Raw genomic sequence first — 17,992 nt, 5'->3', positions numbered from 1 at the left:
CTTTAAGTATACTCCCTAACTTCGCGACAAGGCCTGGCAATGGTCGTTTTTAAAAAGTGGATTTAAAGTTTATTTTAAGTCAACTTTAAGTATACTCCCTAACTTCGCGACAAGGCCTGGCAATGGTCGTTTTTAAAAAGTGGATTTAAAGTTTATTTTAAGTCAACTTTAAGTATACTCCCTAACTTCGCGACAAGGCCTGGCAATGGTCGTTTTTAAAAAGTGGATTTAAAGTTTATTTTAAGTCAACTTTAAGTATACTCCCTAACTTCGCGACAAGGCCTGGCAATGGTCGTTTTTAAAAAGTGGATTTAAAGTTTATTTTAAGTCAACTTTAAGTATACTCCCTAACTTCGCGACAAGGCCTGGCAATGGTCGTTTTTAAAAAGTGGATTTAAAGTTTATTTTAAGTCAACTTTAAGTATACTCCCTAACTTCGCGACAAGGCCTGGCAATGGTCGTTTTTAAAAAGTGGATTTAAAGTTTATTTTAAGTCAACTTTAAGTATACTCCCTAACTTCGCGACAAGGCCTGGCAATGGTCGTTTTTAAAAAGTGGATTTAAAGTTTATTTTAAGTCAACTTTAAGTATACTCCCTAACTTCGCGACAAGGCCTGGCAATGGTCGTTTTTAAAAAGTGGATTTAAAGTTTATTTTAAGTCAACTTTAAGTATACTCCCTAACTTCGCGACAAGGCCTGGCAATGGTCGTTTTTAAAAAGTGGATTTAAAGTTTATTTTAAGTCAACTTTAAGTATACTCCCTAACTTCGCGACAAGGCCTGGCAATGGTCGTTTTTAAAAAGTGGATTTAAAGTTTATTTTAAGTCAACTTTAAGTATACTCCCTAACTTCGCGACAAGGCCTGGCAATGGTCGTTTTTAAAAAGTGGATTTAAAGTTTATTTTAAGTCAACTTTAAGTATACTCCCTAACTTCGCGACAAGGCCTGGCAATGGTCGTTTTTAAAAAGTGGATTTAAAGTTTATTTTAAGTCAACTTTAAGTATACTCCCTAACTTCGCGACAAGGCCTGGCAATGGTCGTTTTTAAAAAGTGGATTTAAAGTTTATTTTAAGTCAACTTTAAGTATACTCCCTAACTTCGCGACAAGGCCTGGCAATGGTCGTTTTTAAAAAGTGGATTTAAAGTTTATTTTAAGTCAACTTTAAGTATACTCCCTAACTTCGCGACAAGGCCTGGCAATGGTCGTTTTTAAAAAGTGGATTTAAAGTTTATTTTAAGTCAACTTTAAGTATACTCCCTAACTTTGCGACAAGACTAAGTGATTGGCGTTTTTTTGAGTGGATTTAAAGTTTATTTCAAGTCGAATTTTTGAGTGAATTTGAAAAATGCTTTCAGCCGAATTTGAGTATGTTCTCCAGCGATATGAAAAGTGTTGCTGAGTTTGGCGTATTTCTTAAGTGGATTTGAAGTATATAGTGGATATTAACGTCAACATGGAAGTACCTACATTCCCCAGTTGCACAATGAAGTGGGAAACTTGCTGTATATTTTATGTGGATTTTTAAGAATATTTTAAATCGACTTTGAGTAGATTTTCATCGACAACACGAAGTCAGATATTTATCATATTTTCCAAGTAGATTTGAGGTATACTTAACAAAAACTAAGTGTACTTCCGAACGTTTATTCAAAGGCAACTTTTTGGTATATTAATGATACATGAACAATGAGGTCGGATATTTTTTGGATTTTTTCAAGTCGATATCGTTCTTGTGTTCTTAACACTAAGTGTATAGATGCTTGTGATACGAAAACATTTTATACACTGTACACACGTGTATCATACATAATGAACATTTAAACATAACATAATGAACATTTCAAACCGTCAGAAAGAAAATTGGCGAGTTGTTTCAATTCTTCTTTCAGCTGACATAAAAATAGAAATAAAAAAAAGCTTATTGATGACAACGTAAATATTATTATGAAATTAAACATATTGTTCCAGTGGTTCTTAACGGGCGAAGGGGTCATACCACTTTTATCAACTCTCAGAAATAATTGGTCCAAAATGGTAGATTTTTTTTTAATAATTTCTTTTTAGATGAGGAAAAATTTCATGCATAAGTTACATCGTTATATTAATTTTTTATTGTTGTTCATCATTTATTTTCCATAAATCCGCTCAGTGATCTCAATTTCCATATATCATATGAAGCTAAAAAAGTTCAAAAATATTGATAATTGGAGGAGTAGCATTTTTGTGAAAAAAATGTTGAAAACGTTATCCATAATAAAATGAAGTGAAAAATATTGTTTAAAAATGTTTATCAACAACTGATGTGTCAGCAAATTTCTCAAGTTAATGCATAGTTTCATAAGAGAGTTTCCATTGGATTTTACTAATTAGAAATAGTGATTTTAACTAGAAATGGTGATTTTAAGTGTTTTTTCTCCACAAAAATGATATTACTCCCGAAATTATTAAAATTTTTGAATTTTGTTTTGTTTCCATTTCACTCCATATTAGGCAGGCCCACGTATGAAGGGAACAAAAAATTATGACGCCGATTTTTGCGAAATGCAACAAAAAAATCCATGATATCGTGAAAATTTTTTCAGATTTTTAGAAAAATTAATTCAATTATCAATTAATTCCGAGTTCACTTATTTGGAGTTAATTATCAAGTTTAATATTGAGAGAATCTCAGTGCAGTGAAAAGACTATTATCAAATTGACATTGAGACATTCATCAATTCGTGTATCTCTATAATCAAGACGCGTGGCTTGCGCCACAAATAAAGTACATCACCAGTGTTTTGTAATCCGCGCGTCTTTCATTTTCACGCTCTCCATATCACGTGTCCCCGATCCGCCCTAATATTAGCCTCAATCTCTAACAAGCTTTTAATAAAAATTTTGTGATCCCACTTCCTTTACGAGATATTCACCGATAACTCATCCTCAACGACATGGATTTATCCTAGTTTACCAATTCACGACAGGTTTTTATTTTTCTACAGGTTGTCCCAAAACTCAATGTCTAAACTGAGACTGGAAGTTAGGGGGGCAATTTTGAATCGAAAACTCCTGTGGAACTTTTCGATCAGAAGCACCCTTCTCACGTTATTCAAAGTTGAAGTTGCGCCAATCAGGTGCGCGGAATGGACGGACGCCTATCGGTGAGTGGAATGCAAGAGTGTTGGTGTTGTCCCCACCATACGGCTCTGCTCCCCTCACGCGGGCGAAATAAACGGCTGCGTTTTTCGTTCGAAAGGCATGAGCAGGGGTGGGAGGAAGGAAAGGGAGAAATTAGGAAAGATGAAGAATCAGTTACCCTCTCTCTCGGTCTCTTTTTTTTTATATTTTTCTCTGTCGCTCCCATAATAAGCTCCGAGGGACTAAACCCGTATTTATCTCGGAGATGAGTAACTTTAGGAGGAAAATCCATAGGATGTGTCTTGCAGCTGAAGAATTAAAAAAAAATTAGTTTATGGTTTCTTTTGAGAACAATAATTATTGAAATAATTGGAGAATCAGGGAGGTGAAACGAATGAATGGTCCAGTTTTTCTCGAATTTAATGTTCTGTTTATTTTCGATGCAATTATCTCAAAGGGGAGTGACTTTGAGACGAAAACCCATGAGATTTTTTGATAGCTGAGGAAATTTCCGCCAAAAAATTCAGATAAAGTTTTTCACTAAGAACAATTGTTATTGAGATAATCGGAGAAACGGAGGTGGAACAAATCAATGGTCTGGTTTTTCCAATTTTAATGTTTTGCTTATTTTCGAGGCAATTATCTCAAAGGGAAGTAATTTTGACAGAAAAACCCACAAGATCTTTTTTTTTGTAGCTGAGGAAATTTCCGACAAAAAATTCGGATGAAGTTTTTCACCAAGAACAATTGTTATTGAGATGATCGGAGAATCAGGGAGTTGAGAAAAATCAATGGTCCTGCCTTTCCGATTTTCATGTTCTGTGTATTTTCGATGCTATTATCTCAAAGAGGAGTGACTTTGAGAGCAAAACCCACAAGATCTTTTTTGTAGCTGAGGGAATTTTCGACTAAAAATTTAGATGAAGTTTTTCACTAAAAACAATTGTTATTGAGATAATCGGAGAATCAGGGAGGTGGAACAAATCAATGGTCCTATTTTTCTCGATTTTAATGTTTTGTTTAAATTCGATGCGTTTAGCTCGAAGAGGAGTAACTTTGAGAGGAAAACCCACAAGATCGTGTTTGAAACGCAACTAAAATTCCAGAACATTCTGGTCGACCATCGGCCTACTTCGAAAATCTCCGGGACCCTTCGGGTCATCAGTCATAAGTCACCGAAACACGCGCGAATCAGTTTAGGCTTACCCTCTCACCGTGTAAGTCTATCTCGAGCAAATCACCTGTAGACGTCATATAGTATCCATTCGTATTTCAACGAGTTCACATCAACTAAGTAGTAGTCTCTCAACTAGTCCACAAGTATTAAGTAGAACTCAACGAGTAATTCAACGTGTAGTAATTCACCGAATAGTTATTAACGAGTATTAATCAACATTATTAAGAGTTCATATCGAGAAGTCGATTCAGTCAATTAACATTCAAAATTGAATACCTTTGTTCAGTACATCACCTCTGTTGATTAAATTCAGTTTAAATTCAGTGACTCACCAAATTAACGTGCAAAGACAATCATCAGTGAAATTAGACTATCACCAGTGAAATTACATATTACCAAAGAGTGTACATAAATTTTGACAAAGTGGTTCGATCCCACAAAATGAAGTGTGATTTTTTAAATCCGGCTCATCAGTAATTTTCCCAACATCTCCCTCCACATTTTCATCCCACATCCACCCTATACCTATTCATTCACCAAACAGATCGTTTTTGTAGCTGAGAAAAATTCCGACAAAAAATTCAGAATAAGTTTTTCACTAAGAATAATTGTGAGTGAGATAATCGGAGAATCAGGGAGGTGGAACAAATCAATGGTCGTATTTTTCTCGATTTTAATGTTTTAGTTATTTTCGATGTAGTTATCTCGAAGAGGAGTAATTTTGAGAGGAAAGCGCAGAGGAAAACAGTCTTTATTGAGATAATTGAGAAATTTGTGGGGAGGGGGAGGAGGGGAGGAAGACGTACCAAGACGGGAACCAAAGGTAAAAATGACAAATGACGTTCACTGAAAATTTTTGTTATTTTCACTTGTTTCTCGTGTTGATGACACGTCGCGTTAGTTACTCTCGAGTCGTCGTGCAGTCGGTTTGTTTTGCGATGGAGTATTCCAACGTAGAATATGCCGATATTTATTTTTATTACGGGCTGTGTGGTGGAAATGGGTGTCTTGCAGTGGAGAGTTACGCTCGCGATTTTCCCAATCGTCGTCACCCGGATCATCGTACGTTCATTGCTATCCACAATTGTGCGAGAGAAACGGGTCGTTTGGCACCAGCACCAAGAGGAGGAGGGCCGAGGGAGAAGGCTAACGTGGGGCGAGAGGAAGAGGTACTCGAACGTTTCGAGGATGATCCTCGCGCAAGTGTCCGACGGGTTTCCAGACAGATGCAGTGGAACAAGTCCTCCGTGCATTGGGTCGTCCAGGAGAACAACATGTATCCATTTCATTTTACGCCAGTGCATGAGTTGTTACCAGGGGACCATCAGGGTCGGATACGGTTCTGTCGATTCGTCATCGATCAGGATCAAGTCAACCCTAATTTCCTCCATCATCTTCTCTGGACGGATGAACCAACATTCACCAGAGAAGGTGTTTTCAACTACAGTGAGCATCATTGGGCAGTTGAAAATCCCAGTGTGCCGGACACGGGGATTCCAGTATCGCTGGGACCGTCTGAACATCTGGGGAGGTATTTGCGGTGATGGAGTTTCATTACAGTTTGGACATTGGGTTTTGGGACACCCTGTATACAATCATCTTATTCTACTGAGATATATCCTACAGAAATTCTTCGACATAAATTTTCAAAGTTCTTTCATTTGAATTTTGTAATCAAAAAGGAAAGAAAATGCTGTGAAAAAACTTGGAAAATTTAGGCCGAAGAATTTCGATTGCAAATATCTTAACAGAATAAATTTTATGGAAAAATGAAAAACTATTAGTTTTTCTATATAATATTTTCTATTGTCAATAGTCCTATAGGAATTGAATACATTCTTGTTGCGAATTTATTAAGTTTTCATACAAAAATTTTTCATACGTATAACAATGAAAATGTTGATTATTTTCAGAAAGAAGAAGAACTTTGCAAATTCTTCGTACTCTTCTCCTTGTTTGCATAAAAATTAACTTTAAAGAAAAAACTCTTGCTCATGAAAATATAAACATCTGTTCGAAATACAACACATATCTTAGTGTTCTCAACATCACCTGTGACGCGTTTCTGAAATCGAAATTTTGTTTAGGTTTTCTAAAAAAATAGCACATTCCATCGCGGAAAAACATTTTTTTGCACTAACCAGTAGTTTCACAGAACTTTATTTTTCCTTGTGCGTCAAGCAGTACCATTTCTTCTTGCCTTTGGGAGGCTTGGGCAAGCCTTGTTTAGTTATACATTTGCAGGGGTACCACTATAAACAAGCATCACAGCGTCCGCTTTCATCTTCTCTATCTATTATAATTCTGTTGCATAGATTACATGTGAATTACACATGCTTCTTCATTTTTTTAACACGCGACGACAACTCTGAGAAGACTTTCTTAGGCAGGGGTCTTTCCAGAGGTTTTACGTCAATACTCTCATCCATAGAACTGTCAGGGATGGGTTTCAAATCAGTGACTGAAACTTCGTATTCACCATTCGAGAGTTGTTGAACCACTGCTGGTTCAAGAAGCCACTCCAATAATTGACTCTTTTTTGCGCGTGCAGATTTGGATTGGAAATCCAGAGGAACTTTTCTTTTTGGAATTCCAATCACATTAAGGGTTTCTCCTTTGGGACGTCTTTTGGGCCTTTCGTTTGTCTTCATCTTCAAATCTTTTATGCAAACAGTCTCATCGACGAGTTGGAATAGTCGATGATTCCCAAATTTTAGCTGGAGACTGTGTGTCACTTTCATTAGGGCATGGAAGATGAGACGGTGTGAGGCCCACTTTATTACTCATTGGAGAGCTCTCAACTTCTCCCAAAGAACGTATGATTGTGCTCACTCTCAGTTTTTTCAGTGGCCCTCGATCTATTGGATAGTCATCGAGAATATCTATGAGTGCTGTTTCGGCAAGAGTTAATGAAAAAAAACCGATAGGGAGCCGGGGTTTGAAAAAGGGTTGAGAAGTTCACAAGGAATAAACGAGCACTGTGCCCGTGGGTAGAGTCAACAAAAACTGTATATTTCTCATAAAATACACAACTGAGTCAAAAAATATATGTGTTAAATTAAACACTGTCAGTTAATAATTGATTCAAGACACGGTAAAGATTTTTCACAATTGAGATGTTCACAATAATTAGAGATATTAATCGCGGAGACAAACCACGAGATGAGCACTTCTCGGAAGAGCGATTATGAAGAAGGAAGAATGTAAGTGTCGCAACAAGTGGCCCTTATGTTAATTAGAGTGGGCACGGCCGGTAAACCAGATTCGCGCCCAGGAGGTGCTGCCACTGGAGGCTCGGGACCAACCCACCGCGACATGAGGCTAATGCCTCAACAAGTGCTGTGTCTAAAAGATTAACTGAAATATTCGAGGATTCAGGAGTGTCAACTTTCGGGACGTTTATGTCGGGTTTTTCACTGCTCACTACTTTATCGTCCTTGGATTTTGCACTTGAGTCTGTGTCAAGGATCTCATCAAAATTTTGGAAATTCTCTTCTGATGGTTCAGTCGAATTTCCTACCGTGGATTCCTAGAATATCACAGAGCAGGTAAAAAAACGTCGGTAATTAGGTAGAATAGCACCTCCTACTCATTCTGGATACTGATAGGTAAATATTAACTTTTTTATATTGAACTTGAAGTAATTTGACGTATATTTTGTCGGAACCTAGTTGCAATAAATTAATTTGACCTCCTTTGAGCCATCACACTTAAGAACGTGGATGCTCATGTAGATGTACGGGACTTCCCTTTCTGCGCTTTCCCTTCTAAAAGCAATTTATGAAATTTCAATTATGAGGTGTTCATATAAATTCAACCTGTAGTGAAGCACTTATTTTTCAAAGTATCAAGCTTCACCAGCACTTAGCATTACCCAGGGTTCGCGACGGGAACGCAGCTGGTATGAACTCCACAAAGGCCAAAATTTGACCCAGTCACCCCCTTCAAGTTATTTACCTAATTGAGTCCGACTCAATTTTTTTCCTGATTTCAATTTCTATTTATATTGGATGACAAAATAATTCAGCTTCCTCGAAAAATTCGTTGGAGTCGCTATATTACCCCATTACCAAAATGTCTTAGGCTGTTTTGGATCGTCTTCAGTTAAAGATTTCATGAATTGAGAGACTTTTTTATAGAAAATGAAAAATTTCAAATTTGAAAAAAAAATGGCAATTTTCTCTTTCAAAATTTCACAAGACCAATACTCAATTGCTAGGAAATGTAAATAGAAAAGCTGTGAGATGTATATTAAAGTTCGGATATGTGTGGACTGAGAAGAGCAAATGATTAAAATTCTAATACCATTCCTCCATTTAATTCCTTGCTAGAAGCAAATTTGGAAGGGTGAAAATCGAAACATTTGTTTTTTTTTTTTTTTTTTTTTAATGGGGAAAAATAATGCTATTCTGTCCAAAAAACAGAAAATATCAGCATGGTCTTCGAAAATATCAGCTTCTCATTAGTTCAAAAAATATCAGCCTCACGGTCCATGAAAAATCGGAATGGGAGGAATACGGATGTCCATAGAGACTTGCAAATGAATATTAACGTTGGGAAAAGAAGTCAAGACTGCAAAAAGGAGTTCTCAAGTGTAACACGTATGAAAAAGTCCTGTAGGATTACCTATAGGATTTTCTTCGAAAAAAAATGTTCGAATTCTCCATAGCATTTCGTATAGGATTTTCTATAAGATTTCTCATAGGATTTCCTGTAGGATTCCCTATAAGAACTCCAACAGAAAATCCTATTGAAATTCATATAGGAAATCCTATTGAAATTCCGATAGGAAATCCTATAGGATTTTCTCATTCGTGAGAATCTGTAGTTGGGAATTTTCAATCTCGGGTTCTTCAGCTTCCACGATTTGATTTATGAACAATAAACAGTGGAAAGACTACACTTGTTATGGAGGATTCTAGTGAATTAGTTTTGTCTCAAGTAAAAAAATCCGAGATTCAGGAAAGTCACTCTCCGCTTACTTCAATTCCCCATGGGTAATTGTATCCACCCACCTTCATGCCATGTGAAAGAAGTTGGGGCGATAACTTTCTTTCATAATCTTCACGAGAACCAAATTTTTGTGCGCTCAATATTCGTAAAACTCAATACCCCACTATAGAGTATTAGAAAAATATTGTTAAACCTCGAGAAATACGAAATTCTGTACTGATCATGTGATTTACCTCTCCAAACACTCCCACTGTTGACGTAATTAGGTCGCAAACATGTCGTTTTTTCCTTGAAGGGTCAAAATCGTTGCGAATGGACCTAGTAGCCGCAGATCCACCTGCTAGCTTTGGTTGGACCTGAACGGAGACAGATGAAGAATCAGTCTTTTGTTCCTAGAAATTGAAGAACTCTCATCTCATTGATATTAATAGAGATAAAAGGTGTAAGTTAGTTACCGTCTGAAAAGCTGCTAGTGTGAGAATTTGTATGGCGACAAGTGTAGTAAAGACATTCAGAAAGTATCTAACCTGATGAATTGTAGCATGATCTGACGAAGTGGATTTTTCCATTTGAATTGATTCAGCTGGAGCTTCTGGAATTTTTTCTGGTTCTGCTGGACTTTTTTCTTCCAAAAATTCTTGTAAATTGTCATTTTTTTCATGTGCTCATAGATCGAAGAGGAAAACCAATTTTCATCAGTCAACTTCAATGAATCATGACAATTAAATTAAAATGTAAAAAACTACAGGTCCAAGGGTATCACGAGTTATTCTGACTGGTTTGATGGAACTGAGAAGTGTGATGAAAACATCCAAAGAGTGCCCAACCTGATTGCACGGAGAACTGCCTGACGCTGTTCCTGGTTGAGAAGTTGATTTCGAATGTCTTTTCGATGATTCAACTGACGTGAGCGATCTCGTTTCCGCATGCAGTGTGTTCTTTCTGTGCTCGATGATTCCTGTTGACTCGGTCTCACTCGCGTCATCACACTGTCGAGTTAAAGAAAAAGAGAGAATTTATGGAGAATTTGATGTTCATCAACATATCTTTCATCAAACTGTGCGGAAAAGTGGACTTTTACGCACGCTTCGCGCCAATCCCCTATGGCACTAAACGCGAACGATATTTTTCCATAGTGACTTTCACTTTTGCCAGTCCGTGGAAGAGTCAATACTAATTCCCAGACTGGGAAAAGTGACGGTCCGTACGGATAAAAATTTTTATGCCACTCATGCCTGAAACCGGCTGGATTACACACTCGACGCTTCGCGTCTCGTGTCTAATTCAGCCGGTTTCAGGTTTCGTGACATAAATTTTGTTCAGTACTTGTTGGGAAATTTCGTCCTTAACGTGTGTGGTTACATCACTCGCCTTCGGCTCATGCTGTAAACCCCACACACGTTAAAGACGAAATTGCCCCACACGTGCTGAAATATACTATTCCGCACTTGTCTCGAAATATACTACTGTTTTCTCAGTACCGATCCATTTGTGGGAGGATGATTATGCTCCATGTTCCACTCAACGAGTTCCAACTTCTTTCCGACCTTTGTCGCAAGAAATTTGACCAGCGCCTGACAATTCGTTTTCTTTGATCCGTAAATCGAAAGAAAACAATTGCACTCCTAAATTTTGAAATTTACGATACTATGCGAGCTGAGTTGACATTACCTTGTTGGTCTGCTATTGTGCTAGTAACCTGGGAACAAAAAAATGTCAGAAGTGCCCACAAAGCCGAGCGGATAGAACGCCATTAACGAGGTAGAATATCTAAACATAGGGGGAATTGGGGGGAAGTTGTTTACATTCTTATTGGACAATGAAATGATTCGGAAGACTTTTACTTTCAGTGATTCCTAGAGTTTGACTACGATAGCAAACCTTGCATTAATCAATTCGCCTATGTAAGCGGTCAGTTAATAATATACATACCTCAATTTGACAATAATATACATAGCTCAATTCGTAAAGCATCAATACACTCCTCAGCGCGGAAAGCGAATTATTGTTGACGAATTGCCAACCTACACTGAATCGGTCCCGACACGAAACACTATTCTGGAGTTCAGCGAATGAGACATCGAAAACAGTATCAGAAGCGCTCGTGGAGAAAGAAAGAATTACAGGTGATAATCTTCGTCGATACAGATGAATATCGAGAAGTATATCGTCGCAAGCATACGAGTGTGCCATCTGAAATATTGTTCATGGATGAGTTGTTGCGTACCTTTTCAGGCTCCCTAGATTTTAGTTCAGGGAATGGACTCGGTTGCCCGTGGAGTGCTGAAGCACTCTGCTCTAAGTGCGGGAAAATTGAGTAAATGACCACACACAATATTAATCACACACAATTTAGTTTATTCGAAAATATTCGTGGACACCACTTTTTTTATGTTTGAACACTTGGATATTTTTATTTTAAATATTTGTTCTTGAGAACTCACAAGAGTTAAAGTTTACACGAGACTTGTAATTTTAAGAGATCTTTATTCTTTCAAACTTGAGAACGAAGTGCCAAAAAATTATAAGTTTTCCCTTTTTGGGGTTCAATCAAACATTCATGAGGTGCCAACATCTTCGCGAGTAGAGGGGGTTCAACAAATCACAGTAAAGCAAATTTTGGGTCTGCATGAAGGGCGGTGACTAGTGGGAGTAGTAGTAGGGGTTGATCTCGCCCACTGAAGGGTGATGCCAATTACAGGTAATGAGGCCCCTGACGCTTTGGCGCTGTCCCGAGTGGTAGTTATTGAGGGTCTGATTCCCCACGCGTGGAAATTTGTAACCCTAATAAAACCAGTGAAATTTTATGACGGACACGGATTAACAGAGAAAAAATGTAAAGACGAAATAAAACTCGTACTGGAATATTTTCCAAAGAATAGGCTTTACGATAGACAGAAGCGACGCGAAAAAGAAAATAAAATTCTCGAGGAAATTATTTGAACATCTAGTTATTAACAAGACTGGCAATTGTCCCAGGGTCTAGACGGGTACCTCGTAGGTGGTCTTGGAATTCGAAAGAGAAAAGAAAACTCTTGATGAAAAACTGGATTTATTTTATAGCGTTTGAGAATGGAAAAGAACAATATATTGAATACTTGGGGAAAAGATAAAAGGTCTGAAAAATGCAGCTGTTGAGAATATTTAGAAAAAGGAGTCTCATGAACGTTTGGATTTTCCTAGAACTCTATATAATCAAAAACCCCATAAGAAAGGATAAAAATATAATTTACAAATATTAAGCGATTTTACATATTACATTTTCCTTATCTTAATCTTATTTCTTAATTAGTTCTCTCGTTCAAATGTTCCGCTAGTTTTAGTAAAAATGGCAGCTACTGTGGGGACTCTACACGAGCTTAGTTACCTACGTAACAGAGTCAAGGCCGAGCTATAACGAACATTGGTTATGAGAACTCCGAGATTACTCAATGAAATTCATCATTTCAACTGAAATTACGGTGTCGTGTTGAGTAATCTAGTCATTTCAAGTAATTTTTTATAATGTCAAATGAGACGGAAAAGCTTTGTAATGAAACTTTTCTTGATTTCTTAAATTTTAATCCTTGCTCATTTTTGCCGGATGCTTCAGTTGTCCAGGGTTTTTAAAATAATGAGGCTTATCGATTCATTGAAAGTTAAATTTCTTTTATTGTCAATATTTAATTTTTAAATATTATTCGATACATCGGGCTTTCATTTTATTCTCAATTTTTACTTCGCATTTTTATTTTACTTTTTACTCCCGGTATCCAAACAGAATTTTATTCTCTCAGTTCGACAATCTCTGCTTGGAAATAACGAGAGCTTAAATGATCAATAAAAATCTCGACTCTTATTTTTTTTTCTTTATCCTTTAATTATTTCTGATTAATTAAATAGAGAAAGGAAAATCCCTTCGAACTGGTCTTATCATGTTAGACTCTATTGTCATCCTTGAGATTTTTCCAATCCACCACAAACTTTATTATCAAAATAATGAAAATGATACTTCAAAACAATAAAATAATATAAAATCCACCGGATATAATCAAAGTACAACGAATTATCAAAGTTACTCTCTCTGACATTTCTCATTATTCTCCAAGCAGCGGGCATCGACTGATTGTCTATTTATTCGTCCGTTTATTAATTGCTTCCAGATTTCCTTAACAATTCTCAAATTAATCGGGAATCTCCTCGGAGCTGAATACGAGTTTTAAATAATATTAATGTTGATCAATTGTGGGCAATTGTTATTAATCAAATTTAGTCCACACCAAAATGATTCTCGCGGATTCCCAACCCCTTTCCCAGAGTCAACTACACCCAGCAGGCTGCTTGCAATTAATTGTCTCCGACTGAGCACTTCAAATGAGTCGACTATAGCTTCCAGGCTACTTTTCAAAATTGGTAAGCATCTGCGATTAAGTGCTTCAAATGAGTCGACTATAGCTTCCAGGCTACTTTTCAAAATTGGTAAGCATCTGCGATTAAGTGCTTCAAATGAGTCGACTATAGCTTCCAGGCTACTTTTCAAAATTGGTAAGCATCTCCGATTGAGTGCTTCAAATGAGTCGACTATAGCTTCCAGGCTACTTTTCAAAATTGGTAAGCATCTCTGATTGAGTGCTCCAAATGAGTAGACTATAGCTTCGAGGCTACTTACGAAAAGGGTTGCGTTAAAAATGTTTTGCCACAATCCTCCGCCGTGGGTTGAAGTGGGCAGGGTACACTGCACACTGATCTGTGCAAAATTTCACTGACAGCCGTTACTTATCAACTTTTCCGAGCTAACTCGCCAACAGAAAGCCCAGCGCCACTCGATCGCCTAGCGGCGTTTATCGCTACAAAAATTGATCTCCGACGCCCCGTATTCTACTCCGTTCCGCTTGTAAATTCAAATTTTAAAGAAAATATTTCCTCACCGGTTTTGTGACATAAAATAATAAACAATTTTTTATATAAATGAAAATATACAATTTATTTCATTGGTTATACATATGGATAACCATTTTTTAAATGTTCTCAAGACTTGACTGGGAGTCTGACTTAGGACAAGGACGCGCTGCCGAAGAGTCCGTATAAAAATGCAACGGACTCATCTGTACACGGTGTAGATTCGAAGAACGCCGTCCTTCGGATCGTATAGAAATGCCGTCATGCGTTATTTTGTCGCGTAGAGATGTTTCATTGGACTCTCGTTAATTGAATTAGTGTAGAGACGAGGTTTCACTGTTTATTTCTTGGTGGTCGAGATTAGGAACGCCACCCATTCGGTGGTGTAGATGGACGAGTCAATTTAGACTTCTGACGCCAGCGAATCTAACGACGTTGAACGGGGTTGTTATTTAAATTAATTGAAAACTAATCGTTTTTAAGAGATCAACGCCAAGAACATTGATTACGTCAATTCAACTGCACTAATCAAAACGTAAAAAAAGATACTAGTTTGTAGACAAGAAAATTCTCTACACATTCAAAGTGATAACCACTGATCCAGGATCGCTAGATTTTGTATAAAAAAAAATTATGACCGTGTTTTTATGTTGTATGACGCCAAAAGACTTCCAACGATCAGCCTAAGGCCCAACCCTTTTTTGCGCGCGCAGCTCAATTGAACACGTGCGCTGCGCAGTCAATTTAAACACACATTAACTGATATTTTCACTCATTCGACCGCATTCGTTATGGAATTCTTATTCGCTCGCTTAGAAGTTCAAATGGATTGATAAAATGATAAAATGACACGTTCCTCGAATTATTCCTCGATATTGAAACATCGTTTACATAATAATAATATAATTGAACTTTTCGTAAAGGTTTGGCTGGCGCCCAACATAAGAGCGATAGAAAAGGCTAAAAAGTAGTTTGGATTTTTCCTGGGTGAATAACCTGGGGAAATATTCTTCCAGATTTTCTATGGGGATTGTTTTCTTTTGTGATGCATTGATTTCCTTTCAGAAGCAGCTGAACAACATATTTACTTGATAGAAGTTTTTATAAAAATATCTGTTTCTGTTTTTTTCGGAAGACATCTTACGAATAGTTATCGGATCAAAAGTATTCGACCGACTATAAAGCATGGATAGTAAATAAATATTTCTGATGACCGAATCGTGAACATTTCAAATCTTCATCAATTTTTCGTGCTTTATTTGTTACAGGTATGGCCGAAAAGAATTATGAGCACGTTTTAGACGACGTGCAAACTTCAGATGAAGAGTACTCAGAAGGAAGTTGTGAAGAAAGTGAAGGCGAGATCATCCCTCTTTCAGAGAATGATGAAGATGACGATTACAATTTTGTGCAGAATGTATCAATCAAAAAAGAAGGTGACGATGACAATCCCGTGCAGAATGTAGTAATCAAAGAAGAAGTCGACATCGAGGAGGACCAACCTCCCCTTGCGAAACGCCTGAAGACAAGCCCGAGCCAAATCCGTCCCGGTCCCAGGACATGCGGACGAGGGACTAATCCCATTTGGTGGTATCATAAGCAACCACCGCCGTCTCCAAGCCTAGAACCAACTCCCAATAGATATCTACCAGCGATTATTGGAGACGCAAAAAATGCTGAGAATCCTCTTGACGCGTGGAGTTATCTGATCAATGATGAAATGATCGAATTGATTGTTATTCACACAAATGAAGAAATTCGTAGAACAAAGAAAGCTCATAATTTTAGACAGACTTATCATAAGGAAACAGACTCTGTAGAAATGAGAGCATGTATTGGCCTGCTCTATCTCGCGGGCGTGTACAAACAGAATACCGTTAATCTCACCGATTTATTCGGGGATGATTCTGCACCCAATACCTTCCGAGCTACAATGCCAGCACAAAGATTCAGGTTTCTACTCCGATGCCTGTGTTTTGACGACAAATCGTCTCGTCTCCTTCGTCGTAAGAGTGATCGCTTCGCGGCCTGTCGCGATATCTGGGAGATGTTTATAGCAAATTGTACAAAATTCTATTCACCTACTGCGACTTGTACAATTGATGAGCAAATAGAGGCATTTAAAGGAAAATGTATTTTCAAGATGCACCCATCTAATGATTCCAGTCCTTCAGGCATGAAATTTATATTAATCAATGATACTAGAACGAGATACATGATCAGTGCAGTCCCATATTTGGGAAAGATTACGGACAATGAGAGAAAAGAGTCGGTTCCACTGTATTTTGTACGTAAATTGATTCCAAGTATTTGTGACTCTGGTCGCACTGTCGTGACGTGTGAATCGTTCACCTCTGTCGATTTATTCCGAGTCTTGGACACAGAATTTGGATTGAAAGGTTTGGGGTCGATACGGAAGAAAAAAACAGAAATCCCCAGTTCGTTTCTGGAAAAGGGCCTTCCAGGAACAATATTATGTGGGACCAACAACAATCTTGGCTTGGTCTCGTACGTTCCAAAGGAGAATAAAGTCATGACGATATTGGCAACCGGAATTAGACTGACCTGTGTACATGCGACGATTGGAAAACCAGACATAATTAATACGTATAATGCGCATAAACGGGCAACTTATTCCTTCGATCAAGCATGTAAGTTATATGCCGTTGGACGACGAACGCGTCGTTGGCCGTTGAGAGTATTTTTCAGCATATTGGATAAAGCGAATGTGAACGCGACTATAATCTACAACTTGCTTCATCCCAATTCCAGGAAAAAGCGACAGCATTTCATGAAGGAATTATCATTTGCTCTTATTGAACCACAATTACGAAGGCGTCAGGAATCTCCAACTTTGCGAATAGCAATTAGAAGAAAGCTCTCAAGCCTCCTTGGACAAGAAAAGTCCGTTCAACACCACCAAGTCATTGATCTGCCGAAGAGAGTAAAGTGCAGTCACTGTCATCATTCATCGGGTGTTAAAACTAAGTCGGCATGTCCGTCGTGTCAAGAGCCAATATGTCCTCGCCATCGGTGTGCTCTATGCGTGAAATGTGCACATGTATAAAAGTACAGGACAACTTGACATTTTTATATTATCTTCCCACCGACAGGCAATGGAAGGGCACCCAACGCAGGGAACTTTTGATTATGAGATTCTTAGGATTAAAGAAGGCGTCATCATGGGAAAATAAATGTAAGAAGCTAGAAATGTTTTTCATGAGAAACCACAGAAATATTGAAGACTGAGGAATCAGAAGAGGGTATTCTATCGTTAATTAAACATTGATTCGAATTTCACTGAAGACTTGTTATTTCTAAATAATAATCCATCATTGCATGAACGAATGAATATTTATTTTCGCCCTTGTTATTATGAACCTGCTCACTCCGCTCGGCAACTCCCACATGACCCTCATATGACCCCCACGACCCTTATACTTACCTTCGTGACCCTTATTTCGCCCGTTATTTTTGGAGTCTTAATTTCGGGTACCAAATTTTCATCACCAAAAGTCGATTTGGATTTTGATAATATAGAAAGATATTCTGACTTTTGTGTCCCGTAATCTGACCCTCGTGACATTTAATTTGACCCTCATTTGGATCTTTAATCTAACCCTCATAATGACCCCCGTGATCCTTATTTTGACCCTTGTGACCATTACTTTTTGATCCTTGGTTTTTGACCCCCACGACGTTTATTTAAACCATTACTCTGACCCTTGTAACACGTATTCTGACTCTTGTGGTTCTCAATATGAACCTTATGACCCTTATTTTAACCCTCGTGAATCTTGTTTTAACTCTTGTGACCCTTATTTTTTGACCCTTGGAATCCTTTATTTTCGAGTCTTAATT

General features: G+C 37.7%; 2 protein-coding genes across 3 annotated transcripts; one reads left to right on the top strand and one right to left on the bottom strand.

The window, feature by feature from the left end:
- The first annotated feature begins 4,312 nt into the window (after positions 1 to 4,312).
- LOC107045962 lies at positions 4,313 to 17,431 on the top strand. The gene is made up of 2 exons (XM_015268392.1): positions 4,313 to 4,340; positions 15,400 to 17,431. Exon 2 carries the CDS (start codon positions 15,402 to 15,404, stop codon positions 17,196 to 17,198), a length of 1,797 nt encoding a protein of 598 aa, XP_015123878.1. The 5' UTR covers positions 4,313 to 4,340; positions 15,400 to 15,401; the 3' UTR covers positions 17,199 to 17,431.
- On the bottom strand, positions 7,377 to 11,216 carry LOC107045963. Of its 2 annotated transcripts, XM_015268394.1 has the most exons (6): positions 11,186 to 11,216; positions 10,735 to 10,952; positions 10,081 to 10,242; positions 9,781 to 9,956; positions 9,487 to 9,645; positions 7,377 to 7,829 (listed from the first exon to the last, which is right to left on the bottom strand). In XM_015268394.1, exons 2-5 carry the CDS (start codon positions 10,765 to 10,767, stop codon positions 9,594 to 9,596), a joined length of 423 nt encoding a protein of 140 aa, XP_015123880.1. In that variant the 5' UTR covers positions 10,768 to 10,952; positions 11,186 to 11,216; the 3' UTR covers positions 7,377 to 7,829; positions 9,487 to 9,593. The 2 variants fall into 2 exon arrangements, with proteins under 2 accessions (XP_015123880.1, XP_015123879.1); XM_015268393.1 differs by lacking the exon at positions 11,186 to 11,216 and having other exon boundaries at positions 9,781 to 10,242; positions 10,925 to 10,980.
- Positions 17,432 to 17,992: the final 561 nt, after the last annotated feature.

This window comes from Diachasma alloeum, unplaced genomic scaffold, assembly GCF_001412515.2.
Source record: "Diachasma alloeum isolate Michigan unplaced genomic scaffold, Dall2.0 Dall_scaffold_01144, whole genome shotgun sequence".
NCBI classification, from domain to species: Eukaryota; Metazoa; Arthropoda; class Insecta; order Hymenoptera; family Braconidae; genus Diachasma; species Diachasma alloeum.
Note: the sequence above shows the minus strand (reverse complement) of the source record. Positions and strands in the feature narration are given on the sequence as shown.